The sequence below is a fragment of the Cervus elaphus genome, chromosome 6 (assembly GCF_910594005.1).
Source record: "Cervus elaphus chromosome 6, mCerEla1.1, whole genome shotgun sequence".
In the NCBI taxonomy this organism is placed as follows: Eukaryota; Metazoa; Chordata; class Mammalia; order Artiodactyla; family Cervidae; genus Cervus; species Cervus elaphus.
The window spans coordinates 38,230,016-38,247,594 of NC_057820.1; the positions used below are offsets into that span (position 1 = coordinate 38,230,016).

At 39.1% G+C, this 17,579-nt stretch overlaps 1 protein-coding gene across 12 annotated transcripts in view; it reads right to left on the reverse strand.

Moving 5' to 3' along the window:
- The window catches only part of ADGRL3 (adhesion G protein-coupled receptor L3), a 923,733-nt gene that overhangs the window by 171,711 nt on the left and 734,443 nt on the right, over positions 1–17,579 (reverse strand). For 8 of the 12 annotated variants that reach the window (XM_043906659.1, XM_043906657.1, XM_043906653.1 and 5 more), the window contains 2 exons: positions 11,019–11,321; positions 8,563–8,666 (listed from right to left, as the gene is read on the reverse strand). In XM_043906659.1, the coding sequence (XP_043762594.1) occupies positions 8,563–8,666; positions 11,019–11,321 (407 nt within the window). The remainder of the gene's footprint in view (positions 1–8,562; positions 8,667–11,018; positions 11,322–17,579) is intronic. The other 4 variants (XM_043906658.1, XM_043906651.1, XM_043906654.1 and 1 more) reach the window with 1 other exon arrangement.

Here is a 17,579-nt window from a genome sequence, read left to right on the forward strand (position 1 = left end):
GCAGTGGTGCCATCAGTTGGATTCTCCCACAGCTACTATTCTTTGCAGCCAAAGGTGGAAAAGCTCTATACAGTCAGCAAAAACGACCCGGAGCTGACTGTGGCTCAGATCATGAACTCCCTCTTGCCAAATTCAGACTTCAATTGAAGAAAGTAGGGAAAACGACTAGACCATTCAGGTGTGACCTAAATCAAATCCCTAACGATTATGCAGTCGAAGGGAGAAATAGATTTAAGGGACTAGATCTGATAGACAGAGTGCCTGATGAAATATGGATGGAAGTTTGGGACATTGTACAGGAGACAGGGAGCAACCAAGAAAGAGAAATGCAAAAAAGCAAAATGGCTTTCTGAGGAGGCCTTACAAATAGTTGTGAGAAGAAGAGAAGCAAAAACCAAAGGAGAAAAGGAAAGATATTTCCATTTGAATGCAGAGTTCCAAAGAATAGCAAGGAGAGATAAGAAAGCCTTCCTCAGTGATCAGTGCAAAGAAATAGAGGAAAACAATAGAATGGGAAAGACTAGAGATCTCTTCAAGAAAATTAGAGATACCAAGGGAACATTTCATGCAAACATGGGCTCAATAAAGGACAGAAATGGTAGGGACCTAACAGAAGCAGAAGATATTAAGAAGAAGTGGCAAGAACACAGAAGAACTGTACAAAAAAGATCTTCATGGCCCAGATAATCATGATGGTGTGATCAGTCACCTAGAGCCAGACATCCTGGAATGTGAAGTCAAGTGGGCCTTAGAAAGCATTACTACGAACAAAGCTAGTGGAGGTGAAGGAATTCCAGTTGAGCTATTTCAAATCCTAAAAGATGATGCTGTGAAAGTGCTGCACTCAATATGCCAGCAAATTTGGAAAACTCAACAGTGGCCATGGAACTGGAAAAGGTCAGTTTTCATTCCAATCCCTAAGAAAGGCGATGCCAAAGAAAGCTCAAATTAATGCACAACTGCACTCATCTCACATGCTAGTAAAGTAATGCTCAAAATTCTCCAAGCCAGGCTTCAGCAATACATGAACCGAGAACTTCCAGATGTTCAAGCTGGTTTTCGAAAAGGCAGAGGAACCAGAGATCAAATTGCCAACATCTGCTGGATCATCGAAAAAGCAAGAGAGTTCCACAGAAACATCTATTTCTGCTTTATTGACTATGCCAAAGCCTTTGACTGTGTGGATCACAATAAACTGTGGAAAATTCTGAAAGAGATGCGAATATCAGACCACCTGACTTGCCTCTTGAGAAATCTGTATGCAGGTCAGGAAGCAACAGTTAGAACTAGACATGGAACAACAGACTGATTCCAAATTGGGAACGGAGTACGTCAAGGCTGTATATTGTCACCCTGCTTATTTAACTTATATGCAGAGTATATCATGAGAAATGCTTGGCTGGAAGAAGCACAAGCTGGAATCAAGTTTGCCAGGAGAAATATCAATAACTTCAGATATGCAGATGACACCACCCTTCTGGCAGAAAGTGAAGAAGAACTAAAAAGCCTCTTGATGAAAGTGAAAGAGAAGAATGAAAAAGTTGGCTGAAAGCTCAACATTCAGAAAACAAAGATCCTGGCATATGGTCCCATCACTTCATGGCAAATAGATGGGGAAACAGTGCCTGACTTTATTTTTGGGGGCTCCAAAATCACTGCAGATGTTGACTGCAACCATGACATTAAAAGACGCTTGCTCCTTGGTAGAAAAGTTATGACCAACCTAGATACCATATTAAAAAGCAGAGACATTACTTTGCCAGCAAAGGTCCATCCAATCAATGCTTTGGTTTTTCCAGTAGTCATATATGGATGTCAGAGTTGGACTATAGGGAAAGTTGAGTGCCGAAGAATTGATGCTTTTGAACTGTGGTGTTGGAGAAGACTCTTGAGAGTCCTTTGGACTGCAAGGAGATCCAACCAGTTTATCCTAAAGGAAATCAGTCCTGAATGTTCATTGGAAAGACCAAAGTTGAAGCTGAAACTCCAATACTTTGGCCACCTGATGCAAAGAGCTGACTCATTTGAAAAGACCTGATATTGGGAAAGATTGAAGGCGGGAGGAGAAGGGGATGACAGAGCAAGAAATGTTTGGATGGCATCACCAACTCAATGGGCATGAGTTTGAGTAAACTCTGGGAGTTGGTGATGGACAGGGAGGCCTGGTGTGCTGCAGTCCATGGGGTTGCAAAGGGTCATACACAACTGAGCGACTGAACTGGCTGACTGATAGAGACGATGACTTTAAGGTTCAAGCTCAGTTCAAAGTTTGCCTCTCCAGACCAGGCCTGCTTTAAACATATTCTTTCCAGTGGCATCCAGAAGCTACTCTTTTTTTCTGATTGTCCTATTTATTTCACTCACCACAGTTATTATTATCCTATTTCCATACAAAAATGTACACATATCTTACATCTACCTCAAGTCTTCTGTGCAAAGAAGCAAGACTGAAATAGTTATTTCGCTTATTCTAGCTTAAAGACATCATTACAATGTCTAACAATCCTTTTAATAAATTCTGCTAAAATTATCCCTCAGAAATAAGTACATGCATACTGAGAAATCTTATAAGTTTTGTGAGGATTAGTAAATTAATGCCTGTATTGAAATGGTGGGATTATACCTAGAGCTTGAATAGGGGAGGGGAAACCCTGCCGCTGTAGTTAAGGATAATAATTATGACAGAGATGGATACTATTTGCATTTCAAATTGTGACACAAGAAAAAACAGTTTTATTTGAAATAAGCTTTGACATTTCATGGGATTTATTGCATCAAACATTAATAAGGTGGCAAAACAATTCATGGAGGAGTTTCAGTGTTTAAGTACAAAGCTACCATTTCTTTGAAAGATCTACCTATTTTTTTATGAATCTGAGTCAAGTGGGTTTATAGACAATAAAATGCCTCTACCTTACAACTGAATGTAAGCTAGTTAAGCTTCAAGATGTGGAAATGCCACAAATCTCTGATAAAATTAATAAGCAATTTACTTTTATTCCATAGTAGATCTATGGGTGCTAAAAGAATGGTAAAATTAAGATCTGGGTGGCAGGCTTCAACCATAGTTCCAGAACAAACAGCTGGCTTATTTCGTACTGTAAAGGGGTTCCCAGGTTGTGCTAGTGGTAAAGACCTCGCCAGTGCAGGTGATGTAAGAGATGTTAGTTCCATCCCTAGGTCAAGAAGATCCCCTGGAGAAGGGCCTGGCGACCCACTCCAGTATTCTTGCCTGGAGAATCTCCACGGACAGAAGCCTGTGGGGCTACAGTCTATAGGGTTGCACAGAATTGGACACTATTGAAGCAACTTAGCAAGCACATAATATAAAACAGCATTACCATTTCTAGATCTACACATCCTTCTTTAGAAAATGCAGGAAGAACCTTACATTATCTCAAAATCTGTCAGTAACTTGTGTGCAGACAAAAGAAAAGATACTTTAGTTTGCTAGAAACAGAAAGACTATTTCCCACTAACAATTCAGGTGTTTCTTTTTCATATAATACTTGGACCAGTTAATGAAGTAGGAAGCAGATCTCATTTTACATGTAAATATTATAAATATGGAGGGTCTTCACAATTAGAATTTCACAGTTTTCAATTTAAAAAAAGGTACGAGGGATTATAAAGTGCAATGAATTCTTTACAGATATGCAAAAATAGAAAATATAAACTTTTTGAAAACTTCAGTTCAAGCTACAGGTCAAACTAAAGCCAGAGATTATGATTTCAGTGAAAAGTCTTTGAGAAAGGTGAGAAAATCAGATATTTCATCACATGTATCTGAGAAAGCAGAGCTCTAAACTAATTTGTTGGCTTCCATAAACAGGAAAATGTTTTTAAAACATTAATTTGAAGACATGTACTCAGCTTCACTATCTAATCTTTTTATCCAATCATCTATTTATCTTTGTATCTACCGTTCTGTCCACCTGCCCATCTATTTATCCACTCACCTACCAATTTCTCCTTCCTTCTCTGCCTCTACACTCCCCCGTTGCTGCTGAGGTAAATTTTCCTTTTCTTTTCTACACAAATTTGGCTTTTTATTAAATCTCACGACTATGAAAGTATTATGGCCAGTGTTTAACAAATTTCTCTGACTTTAAAGGCTTATATTTTCTCTAGTGAAATGTAATCTACTCTATAATACCACTCAAAATTTAATCTATCATTTCACCAATATATAAGTGGCCTGACTTCATTTGTGAATCACAAAACCATCAAGATTCTGTGCTTGATTTTTCCCTCCTTGCCTGACTGCAGGAGGAAAAACACAACTCATTTCTTAAGAAAAATGATAATGTTTGCTTTTTCCAACTAAAGTAAGCATTGTGATCCATTTATTTATGCATATTTGCAATCTACAGCAGTACCCACAAACTTGGGTAGGGGAAACTGAATATACTGTTGAAATGAGAGAATCACTCCCTCTCCCCCCCTCGCCCCATCTATACTGTTATTGGGGGTAAACAGTGTTCCTCTACTTTAAAAATTCTCAGAACTACAGTGAGTGGAGGAGGGGAGGAATAAATCAGATACCTATTTCACTTTAAGTTTTTCAACATGGCATAAAACATAAGAAAAATGAGGAGGTCAGAGCAGAGGAAAGAGGATGGAGCAAGAGAAAGGAAGGTGGGAAGAGAGAGGCAGTAAAGAGAGGAAGAGGGGGCTGGGAAAGGGAGGAGGGGTGAGAGGAGTGAAGAAAAACTGAACTCTGCTGGATACCTTCCATTTCTTAGTCGGGGAAGACCCTTCCCATCCTCCTCCATCCTTTTCTGTCTTAGGAAATGGACTTACATGATATGATGAAGACAACATCTCTCCCTCTGGCTTTTGTGTGGGTTTGGCTAGTGGGGAGGCCGGGCAGGTGAGGCCAGGTAAGAGGGGTGGGGGTGGGTGAGATCAGAATATTTATTCCCCTAGATCTTTTCTGAAAAGTTGCCTGAGGCTAGGATGCGTCTCTTGTCTAGAGGTCATCTTTCCTCTCCAAGACACTCTGTTACCAATTTTCCATCATTCCTTTGATCTGGCAACCATAGGCCTGGGGTTGGGAACAGCTCCATCCGGGTTCCTAGCACTGGGATTCCTCTCAATCCCTTGCAGTTCACCTTTGCTCCCCCAATACTGTAAACAAACTCTCTGCACAGGTTCCATCTATTTGCTGTTGGGACTTGGGTACTGAGGGAGGAAATGAGGAAAGGGATGAATTCTGGGGAAGATGCTTTGGGGAGGAGGGAGAGAAAACAGAGACAAATCACTATGGGAAGTACATGAAGATTCTCTCTCAGAGGTTTACAACATCAATATTTAAATGTGTTGGAGTTTTGTGGTTACCTGTTCAACTACAATTATGTTTAATGAATGGCATAAATAGTTGGAGGTATAATGGATACACCAAGGAAAAGAGTGGAGAGAAGTGAAGAGAGACTAGCTAAGTGGGTGTGGGATATAAAGGCCATCATGATCTGTTCACTGTGTAGCTAGTGTTGTGGCTAAGCATGATGTCTTGATTAAGGTAGACCCAATTAAACACCGGCTCCAACACTGACCAGGCAATAAGCACATAAGTCAATTTGCAGGGCTCAAAAGCCCACTATTAAATGTTTGACAATTCTACAAATTTATAAGTAATCTAGCTAAGGTATTATAAATTTCAACTATCTAAACTGTATACTCTTTTTTTTTTTTTAATTTTTTATTAGTTGGAGGCTAATTACTTCACAACATTTCAGTGGGTTTTGTCATACATTGATATGAATCAGCCATAGATTTACACGTATTCCCCATCCCGATCCCCCCTCCCACCTCCCTCTCCACCCGATTCCTCTGGGTCTTCCCAGTGCACCAGGCCCGAGCACTTGTCTCATGCATCCCACCTGGGCTGGTGATCTGTTTCACCATAGATAGTATACATGCTGTTCTTTTGAAACATCCCACCCTCACCTTCTCCCACAGAGTTCCATAGTCTGTTCTATATTTCTGTGTCTCTTTTTCTGTTTTGCATATAGGGTTATCGTTACCATCTTTCTAAGTTCCATATATATGCGTTAGTATGCTGTAATGTTCTTTATCTTTCTGGCTTACTTCACTCTGTATAAGGGGCTCCAGTTTCATCCATCTCATTAGGACTGGTTCAAATGAATTCTTTTTAACGGCACCTTATCTTTGACAAAGGAGGTAAGGATATACAATGGAAAAAAGACAACCTCTTTAACAAGTGGTGCTGGGATAACTGGTCAACCACTTGTAAAAGAATGAAACTAGAACACTTTCTAACACCATACACAAAAATAAACTCAAAATGGATTAAAGATCTAAATGTAAGACCAGAAACTATAAAACTCCTAGAGGAGAACATAGGCAAAACACTCTCCGACATAAATCACAGCAAGATCCTCTATGACCCACCTCCCAGAATATTGGAAATAAAAGCAAAACTAAACAAATGGGACCTAATGAAACTTAAAAGCTTTTGCACTACAAAGGAAACTATAAGTAAGGTGAAAAGACAGCCCTCAGATTGGGAGAAAATAATAGCAAATGAAGAAACAGACAAAGTATTAATCTCAAAAATATACAAGCAACTCCTGAAGCTCAATTCCAGAAAAATAAATGACCCAATTCAAAAATGGGCCAAAGAACTAAACAGACATTTCTCCAAAGAAGACATACAGATGGCTAACAAACACATGAAAAGATGCTCAACATCACTCATTATTAGAGAAATGCAAATCAAAACCACAATGAGGTACCATTACACGCCAGTCAGGATGGCTGCTATCCAAAAGTCTACAAGCAATAAATGCTGGAGAGGCTGTGGAGAAAAGGGAACCCTCTTACACCATTGGTGGGAATACAAGCTAGTACAGCCGCTATGGAAAACAGTGTGGAGATTTCTTAAAAAACTGGAAATAGAACTGCCATATGACCCAGCAATCCCACTTCTGGGCATACACACTGAGGAAACCAGATCTGAAAGAGACACGTGCACCCCAATGTTCATCGCAGCACTGTTTATAATAGCCAGGACATGGAAGCAACCTAGATGCCCATCAGCAGATGAATGGATAAGGAAGCTGTGGTACATATACACCATGGAATAAACTGTATACTCTTAATATATTTTTACAGATGCTATAGGATTATACAGAAACCCTCCAAAAGAATGGAACATGTCTGTTAGAAAATAAAAACATTCCATCCCTAAATCAAATGGGCAACAACTGTCTGGTCTTTGCAAGGAACTGTGTCTTTTGTCATAAGATTAGCAGGTCTGCAGAGGAAAGGAAAGAATTAAGCAATACTATCATTTAAAGTCACCAGTAATTTCTGCAATGAAATATGCCAACTATATTCAGGAATTATCATGAAAACACAGCTTTCTAGGTGAATTATTACTGAATTAATGTTAACCCCAGGCTAAGTATGTAGGGAATATTTTTTAAAAGTTGCTAATGTAAGGAGATATGCTACTGATCTTTTAATCTGATCACATCCAGTAAGAGTTATTTGCCCTGGGGTCTGAGCTACATTGTAATAAAATCAAAGAACATAAAAACTGTGGCAGGAACAGTACTGAAATTGGAGAAGCATCATTATGAATAGCAACAAGTATGGAGATGCATATGTAAGAGGGTAACTAGAGTCAATATAACCACTGGTCTTCCATGATTTAGGGTAAATAGATAGTTATGGCTCATCTGCTAAATGATCTACTGGGTAGATATTTATGGATTATTATACAGTATATTATTGAGGATAAGCCTGGTTAAAAACAAATAGAGAAAAGAGCAAATGGCACAGACAGGCTTTTAGTGAGGCCATTGCTTGTAATATTTCTCAGGAAAAATCTCTTTCAAAAATTCCTCAGCATAGCTAATGTGCTATAGAAGGACTCTCCATTTTAGGAGTGCATAAATCCACACAAATTGCTATAATAAGGATTCATCCCATAGCCCTTTTGGCATAAATGCACATCTGGTCTCTGTTTGTAATGAAATCAATTCAAAGCTCCACAGTGCATTAATAATAAAAATGTTCAACATATTGCAACCAAATAAGCCCTGCAAATTTGAGTCTGCAAGATTCTGCCACACATGTGTATACTTTTAACACTGATAAATGAATAGGTTACAGAACATTTATCAAATGGATTAAGATTCCAAAGGTAGATTTTTTTTCTTTTGATAATTATTATTTCCACAGGAAAATCTGTATGTATGAATACTAGAAGCTTTTGCTTGTTTGATTTATAATACCTCTTGGACTTTTATATCTGTAGTTCAGAATACCATAAAATTTGTATTAATAATAAAACTATTATAAGCCATACTGCCAGTTTAGGGGAAATACACAGATTTGCCCTTTAAGAACAACAAAATTCTAGAATTAGCTCACAGCATACTAGAATTGTCATGAAATCTTGAGTTAAAATAAAATGGGAGAATTTTTCCCCATTAATTAAAACAACTATTGGCTATTTTGTTTTTAGCAGTTATATGCAACAACCGAGGATCTAGAACTGGCAAAGCCTTCCTTGACAGTCACATAGTTTACCTTCTGTGTTATATGGTTGACCCAAGGAGAAGAACAGTTGCTAAGGTCTGGTCCCTGGGGGTCCCAGATTCCATCAGGAGCCAGGCAGAGATAAGTTGATACTCCTAAAATAATGAGAGAAATAGGTCTGCTTCAAATATTCAAACAATCTTTCCTATAATGACTTTATGTCCATGATATTTTTACATATGAGCAGAAGATAAGATTGTGATCATTGAACTGAGGTAATGACTATTAAAGTACCATTTACAGTGCCTGGCAAGCAAAGCAACTATCATTAGAAAAACAACACAACAAACACTCAGTATTTTTAAAGCATTGACGGACAACTACACCAGGTACAGGGAATAATTTCATGAATTGGATGAATAAGCCTCCATGGGGCTTATTGCTTGAGTTTTCAGATGTAAGGTGGCAGCTCAGTCATAAAGGAATCAGTCTGCAAGATGGGTAAGGGCATTCCAGGCAAAGGGAAAATATGCTGTCTTTGGGAATCAAGTGTTCTGAATTGAGGTCTGCTGGGTAGGGGAGTTGTATTTAATGGAGTTGGAAAGGCTGGCAGAGCCAGATCGTAAACGCCCTTGTCTGTCATCTGCGGGTGCTGGAAAATCAATGAAGACCATTAAGCAGAGGAGACAAATGGGCTGATTTAGGTTTTAGAAAGATAACTGTGGCAGCAGGATGGAGGATGAATTTCGGGGAGTGATGCGGGGGCTATGAGGAAGCTATCACAATAATTCAAGTGAGAAAAGACTGTGTGGGCCTGAACACATGATCATCAGAGGGGACAGGGAAAGGGTAAAAATAAGACCACAGCATAACATAGTCACCTGGAAGGGAGGGTTTTAGGTTTTCTTTAAATCTCTTTCTTCATTTTCACAGAAAAATAACGACATATTTCTGTAGTTCTTGACAGTTTGCAAACTGCTTTCAAAGAAAAAGTACTTCACTAACCTCTACAACAAACATCTGAAGTAGTTGGTGCTATTATTATTTCTCTTTTATTTTAGAGATAAAGGAATTGAGGTCCAAAATTAGGGGGACAGTGCTAGAGAAATTAAAAATGTTTTCTGATTCCAATACCATGGAAAACAATGGGACTAAACACTGTGCCCCTTCATAAAGGGAAGGAAGATTCCACAATAATTTTAAATACTTTGCTGAAAAAAATTAAATGTGCACTTTTATAAAAATCAATATACATCTTCTGGTCTTCTCATCACTTCATATACCATGAGATTCAGAAGTATGTGTCCACATTGAAACTTTGTTAAGACAAACCTGTTGAAGTAATCAAATCAATAAAATCCAGAGACAGAGTCCTAACAATGCTAGTTTAATGACATCTATTGCCTATTCATTTTATTTACATATTTTACAGAATAATTCAAATTTTATGCAGGGTATCAAGTATTAATTTTATGATGGTTTATATGTAACAATAAGAAATCAAACTATTTCTGGGTTTGGGATATTATGAATTGTTATCAGTGAAAAAAAGTGGGGGGCGGGGGGTGGTGGTGGAGGGCAAAGAGCTATCCAGTTCTTGACTGCCCCCTACAGAAAACAACACAGGATTGATGTCTCCAGTGGTTGTTCGGTAAGAGGAGGTTGGCTCCTACCAGTATCATCCCTGATAACAAAGAGCCTCTGATTATTAAGGCCAGCTATGAGGACTGGTAATAAAAGATAGTTAAATCTTCTCTCTTGTTAACTGATAGGTAGTTCCAATGATTATCTAATATAGAAGTCCTCAGTCTAGTTTTGTGTAATATATATTTGATGGTAACAAGCATGAGAACTAGCGCCTCCTCCGTCTAGCTTTGTGTAATCAACATTTGACGGTGACAAGCATGAGAACTAGCACCCACCAGCCCAGTGATTGAACTCTGAGCTTTTGTGTAGAAGAGCTGGCTCTTTGGAACTTGGGCTGTGCCTCGTTCAGTTGCTCTGTCTTCCTACTCGTTGTGACCCTATGGACTGCAACCTGCCAGGCTCCTCTGTCCATGGGACTCTCCAGGCAAGATTACTGCAATGGGTTGTCATGCCCTCCTCCAGGGGATCTTCCCAACCCAGGGACTGAACCCAGGTCTCTCGCATTGCAGGCGGATTCTTTACCATCTGAGCCACAGGGAAGTCCCTTTGGAGCTTAGCTGAAACTTGACCTAGAACCTGCACAGCATGGCTGAGAACTACCGGTCTCATAAATAGCACCAGCAGATTCTCACCTGTGACTTCTTTAGGCTGCATTCTCAAACTCTGAAAATATTTTGCTTTCAACTGTAATTTAGCTGAGTCCAGAAGGTAATCAAATGTTAAAATATGTTGTGACAAAAAGCAAACAAACAAACCCCAAACCACCACCACCAACAAATAAACAAGACAAGAAAATGCCAGGAAAGCAAAAAGCCAAAGTAGCAATACACCTTTAGCTTCGTTTTGCAGGACACACGTACCTATAGTTCCTGCAGGGCACGGCTGCTTCGCCATCTGTCCTTGACGCGTCTTAAACCACATGATTTCACGAGCTTCCACAGCCTCACAGCTCTCTTCCAGGGCTGGGATTTGGGGCGATGCTGATGGAAGGTGTGTGGTGATGTCGTTAAGCACCTCGACGGCTGGCGATGGGGTGCTGGTGCTCCGGTTCCTTCTTCCTGACACGGAGGGGCTGGTACTCCTGCCTGGGCTCCAGGTTGTGGTCCGAAGGGTGGTGCTGATGGTGGTGCTGCCCGTGCCAAGAGGTCCTGCGGTAGAGATGTCTGAAATAAAATCCAGAAGAAAACACCTGCATTGCTGGTTCACAGGAGGACCTAAAGACATCCTAACACTTCAGAAGTCTTTTTTATTTGACGATTCAAGGAGCCTTAAACATGGGAAAGAAAAACCAATATCAAAATTTCAGAATGCCACTTGAGTTTCAAAACAAGCCATTTGACTAACGCGAAATGCAGTCTTGTCTGTGGTTCTCTTCGACTTCAATTACAGAAAACAAAGTTACAGCACAATTCAACTCTTCAGTAAGTTTTAAGAAGCTTCAGGACTTTTCAACAATTAGGGGATTACAAAATTTAAAGCCCTCTCTTTACCATTTTCAAACTTAGTACAGATAGGAAGAGAGCTATATATTGAAAACAATACTTTTTTCCACATTAACCATAACATGAGTTTCTAAAATGTTGCAAATAGAGGAGAGACCAAAAAAAAAAAAAAAAAAAAATCAGAAATTTAAGTGCTCACAAACTAAAAAGTAAAAGAGCAATTCTGAATCTCCTTAACGCAAATTGGAGTAGCTTGGTGATTTACTCTGATGCTCTTAAAAACTGACCCACTGTATCAGAACTTTCAAGCTTGATATTTGTTGTTGTTCAGTCACTAAGCTGTGCCTACTTTTTGAGACCCCATGGACTGCAGCCTGCTGTGTTTCTCAGTCATTCACTGTCTCCATAAGTAGTTCCCTATTGGTGTGTTCATAAAATTATTTACTAACGAGACTTTTTTAAATGGCATTTTCCCAATGTACTCCAAATTCCAAATAAAAGTGGTTAGGTTATTTGGCCAGATATTAAGTGAAAAGTGAAAGTGTTAGTTGCTCAATCATATCCAACTCGTTGTGACCCCATGGACTGTGTCCTGTCAGGCTCCGCTCTGCACTTTCTCCAGGCAAGAATACTGGAGTGGGTAGCCAGTCCTTTCTCCAGAGGATCTTCCCACCCAGGGATTGAACCCAGGTCTCCTGCATTGCAGGCAGACACTTTATCATCTGAGCTAACATGGAAGCCCAGATATTAACAGGTTATTAAATCTATAATGTATACAAAGGAATGTCCTCATAATAATAGAGTTTTGCCAAGAGAACGCACTGGTCATAGCAAACACCCTCTTCCAACAACGCAAGAGAAGACTCTACACATGGACATCAGCAGATGGTCAACACTGAAATCAGACTGATTATATTCTTTGCAGCCAAAGATGAAGAAGCTCTATACAGTCACCAAAAACAAGACCAGGAGCTGACTGTGGCTCAGATCATGAACTCCTTCTTGCCAAATTCAGACTTCAATTGAAGAAAGTAGGGAAAACGACTAGACCATTCAGGTGTGACCTAAATCAAATCCCTTATGATTATACAGTGGAAGTGAGAGATAGATTTAAGGGACTAGATCTTAAAGACAGAGTGCCTGATGAACTATGGATGGAGGTTCATGACATTGTACAGGAGACAGGGATCAAGACCATCCCAAAGGAAAAGAAATGTAAAAAAGCAAAATGGCTGTCTGGTGAGTCCTTACAAATAGTTGTGAAAAGAAGAGAAGTGAAAAGCAAAGGAGAAAAGGAAAGATATTTCCATTTGAATGCAGAGTTCCAAAGAATAGCAAGGAGAGATAAAAAGCTTTCCTTAGTGATCAGTGCAAAGAAATAGAGGAAAACAAAAATGGGAAAGACTAGAAATCTCTTCAAGAAAATTAGAGATACCAAGGGAACATTTCATGCAAAGATGGGCTCAATAAAGGACAGAAACGGTATGGACCTAAGAGAAGCAGAGGATATTAAGAGGTGGCAAGAATACACAGAAGAACTGTACAAAAAAGATCTTCACAACCCAGATAATCACAATGGTGTGATCACTGACCTAGAGCCAGACGTCCTGGAATGTGAAGTCAAGTGGGCCTTAGAAAGCATTATACAAACAAAGCTAGTGGAGGTGATGGAATTCCAGTTGAGCTATTTCAAATCCTGAAGGATGATGCTGTGAAAGTGCTGCACTCAATATGCCAGCAAATTTGGAAAACTCAGCAGTGGCCACAGGACTAGAAAAGCTCATTTTTCATTCCAACCCCAAAGAAAGGCAATGCCAAAGAATGCTCAAACTACCGCACAATTGCACTCATCTCACACGCTAGTAAAGTAATGGTCAAAATTCTCCAAGCCAGGCTTCAGCAATACATGAACCGAGAACTTCCTGATGTTCAAGCTGGTTTTAGAAAAGGCAGAGGAACCAGAGATCAAATTGCCAATATCAGCTGGATCATCAAAAAAGCAAGAGAGTTCCAGAAAAACATCCATTTCTGCTTTATTGACTATGCCAAAGCCTTTGACTGTGTGGATCACAATAAACTGTAGAAAATTCTGAAAGAGATGGGCATACCAGACCATCTGACCTGACTCTTGAGAAACCTGTGTGCAGGTCAGGAAGCAACAGTTAGAACTGGACATGGAACAACAGACTGGTTCCAAATAGGAAAAGGAGTACGTCAAGGCTGTATATTGTCACCCTGCATGTTTAACTTTTATGCAGAGTATATCATGAGAAACGCTGGGCTGGAAGAAGCACAAGCTGGAATCAAGATTGCCGGGAGAAATATCAATAATCTCAGATACGTAGACAACACCACCCTTATGGCAGAAAGTGAAGAGGAACTAAAGAGCCTCTTGATGAAAGTGAAAGAGGAGAGTGAAAAAGTTGACTTAAACCTCAACATTCAGAAAACTAAGATCATGGCATCTGGTCCCATCACTTCATGGGAAATAGATGGGGAAACAGTGGAAATAGTGTCAGACTTTATTTTTTGGGCTCCCAAATCACTGCAGATGGTGACTGCAGCCATGAAATTAAAAGACACTTACTCCTTGGAAGGAAAGTTATGACCAACCTAGACACCATATAAAAAGCAGAGACATTACTTTGCCAACAACGGTCCATCTAGTCAAGGCTATGGTTTTTCCAGTGGTCATGTATGGATGTGAGAGTTGGACTGTGAAGAAAGCTGAGTGCTGAAAAATTGATGCTTTTGAACTGTGGTGTTGGAGAAGACTCTTTAGAGCCCCTTGGACTCCAAGGAGATCCAACCAGTCCATCCTAAAGGAGATTAGTCCTGGGTGTTCATTGGAAGGACTGATGCTGAAGCTGAAACTCCAATACTTTGGCCACCTCATGCAAAGAGCTGACTCATTCGAAAAGACCCTGATGCTGGGAGGGATTGGGGGCTGGAGGAGAAGGGGATGGCAGAGGATGAGATGGCTGGATGGCATCACCGACTCGATGCGCATGAGTCTGAGTAAACTCCGGGGGTTGGTGATGGACAGGGAGGCCTGGCGTGCTGCAGTTCATGGGGTCGCAAAGAGTTGGACACGACTGAGGGACTGAACTGAACTGAACTGAATAATACTACAGAAATAACCACTGCAGAGAATCATCTTTCTGGTAAAATACATTCAGATTCCCATCATAGGAATACAAGCATATACCAGCCCTCCACATACATACGCTGCTTTTCTAACTTTAAGGTTAGAAACCATTCAACCTCACTTACAGGCAACAAACAGGAGGGGCACTGGCTCTGGTTGGATTCAAAGTATCTCAGGATTAAGAAACTGGAGAGAGTCCTGTGATGAACCTTCTGTTTGCCATTCATGGTCTGCTTTACTGTGTCATCAACTAGACTCTGCTAATCCGGAAGAGTGGCCAAATCCATCACAGTGCATTTGGGGTTTAAAACAGGATAGAGGTGCTATTTGCTATGTTGTTTCCTTGCTTATTTTTCTGTTTCCTCTCCTCCTCCTTTTTCTCTTGTGTTGCCTCTCTCTATGGAAATGGTAATGGTCATAACTACATTTACTCAAAGTTCATACAAGAAAGCAGAGTATTCTTTTTTCCCTTCTTTTTCCTTATACACAATATACTTAAATTGCTAGGTCTGGCTGATTCTGTCTCATTAAAAAACTTCTTTCTTCCCAGGCACCATTATCTACTCAGCCTATCATCATCAGTGAATGAAAACAGCAGTCTTTTAACATTTTACTAATAAAAGCAAAAAAAATGTGAACTGTAGTATTTCACTATCTACTTTTGCAAAATACAAAATCAGGATTTAGAAAGTAAAATTATTGGCCCAGCATTTAATTCAATTCAAATATAAAATTGAGCAACAAATTTTAAAATGCTAAGTGAAACTGAATTCTTAAAATAATAAACAGTAAAAATGATTTTAATATGTGTTTTTTGCAAAGAAAATTATCTAGATGTTTCAAAATGAAAACATAAAATTAATAAAATTTAATAATAAAAACTTGAAGTTTAAATATTATGTATTGATATTAATTAATGTTAAAATTAAGTGATATAATTTATTAATATTAAGCAACAGGTTTAAAAATGTGTGTCAATGGTGTCATTGCTGGGATGTTAACACATTTTCTGTGCAAATTTTTCCAGCTGATGGAAAAAGTTCTTTTATGACTTCTTACTGCTTGATGGAGTAGTAAGGCAATAGTTAAAAGTTAATTTCAAGTTATCTTTTCTGACTCCAATTTCAATAATGCCATCTCTCATTGGACTTTTGAAGGAGCCATTTTGAATAACAAATTTTTGAAAGGAACTGTAAATCTTTTCATTCATAGTGAGCTACAGTTTTTGTTTCATGCAAAGCATTTTGAGTTCTTTGTCTTCTAGCTCAATCATTGATTTTCAGTTGTCTTCCTTTTCTTCTTGAGAATTATGTAGGTACTAATGAATGCTTTCTGAATAAATGCACCCTTCTTCAGTTAGATATTTTAATTAACATACAACACTCAGGGAGAAGAGATTTGTTTGCAATCAGGTTTGCTCTGATAAAGATGCACCATCACATGTGCATCACATGTGTGGTGAGAAGATTCTTCAGCTTACTGTGTCAATCACATGGCTAATGCACAAGGAGTAATGACATTATCATAAGATTTTGCTTGCTATAGTTCCAGACTTGCCAAGTTTGAATGTATTTGTCTTTTAGCATAGATTTAACATGATCATTGTGCTTTATTTAAACGATCCCGATTTCAGTTTTTTAGAGACTACAGTATCCTACCAAACTATATTTAGCAATAGCATCACATAATGAAAATCAATGTTCTTTATTTTTCTCTAAAATTTCGCTATCCAAACCATTCTCTACCTTTTGCCAGGGGCATTCTTAGGGTATACATTGGAATAGGTGACTCCCCAGATTAAAATCCTTGAATGTTTTCCATCTGCCTTCCAAAGGCTTATCGCTTTCTCTTCATGCCTATAGCCCTTAGGAGTTTCTTTCTTCAGCTCATTTACAATGTTTTTTCATCTTTACTTCTCCTCTTAAACCATAGGAAATCACCAGTAGTTTCCCAGCTGTCCTGTTCTTTTGGCCCCAGGGTCTTTGTGTATGCTACAGTATTCCTACCCCCATTTCCATCTGGTAATTCCTATGTATTCTGTGGAGTTTAGATTGGATACCATCTCCATCAAGAGACCTTTTCAAATTTAACAAGACAGGGTTATCTGTTACAATGTGTTATGACAAAATTATTTTCTCAACTTTTAGCCTTGTGTCTAACTAAGAGCTCACAAGCTCCCAGCCAATATAGATGACCATCAGGGACAGGTCAAGGAAGCAGGGCAGGGTCCCATTGTAAAACTTCACAATAAATAGGAATGGATAATGGGGAAAATAGCAAGCAGCGCATCTAAGAATATCTACAGCTGATGGGCTGGGAAGTTTATTTCATCAATGCATTTTATTCTATATTCAGAAAATTCAAGAGATAAGTCAAACAGAAAATGAATAGGGACACCACAAAGCCCCTCTCTCCCAAATGACCTTATCTCAGAACAACCATGTTTAAATTGAATTATTTTTGTGAAGCAATAACACTGATAAAAATTATATTTTTATGTTTAATTTGTTGTGAAATACATTTTAAGGACTTTATTTAGTTTAATACAGAAATACTAATGTTAAGGATTAGTATAGAACTTTTCCCCTCAGAACTGTGCTTCAGAGAGATGTCTACAAGCAGGGTCATATCTTTCTGTTTGACTTTAAGCAGAATAAAAGTCTATTTTCAAAGCTGTCTCTGATCCTCCATCCCTTCCCTTGAATTTACTGCCATGTAAGACTAACAAGGGCTCTGCTCAATGCCAGCTTTGAAGAGTTAGATACAACTAGTGATACGCATGTGGTGACCAGCACCCAAGAAAGAAGCTTTTACTGGTAGATGCTGTGGGG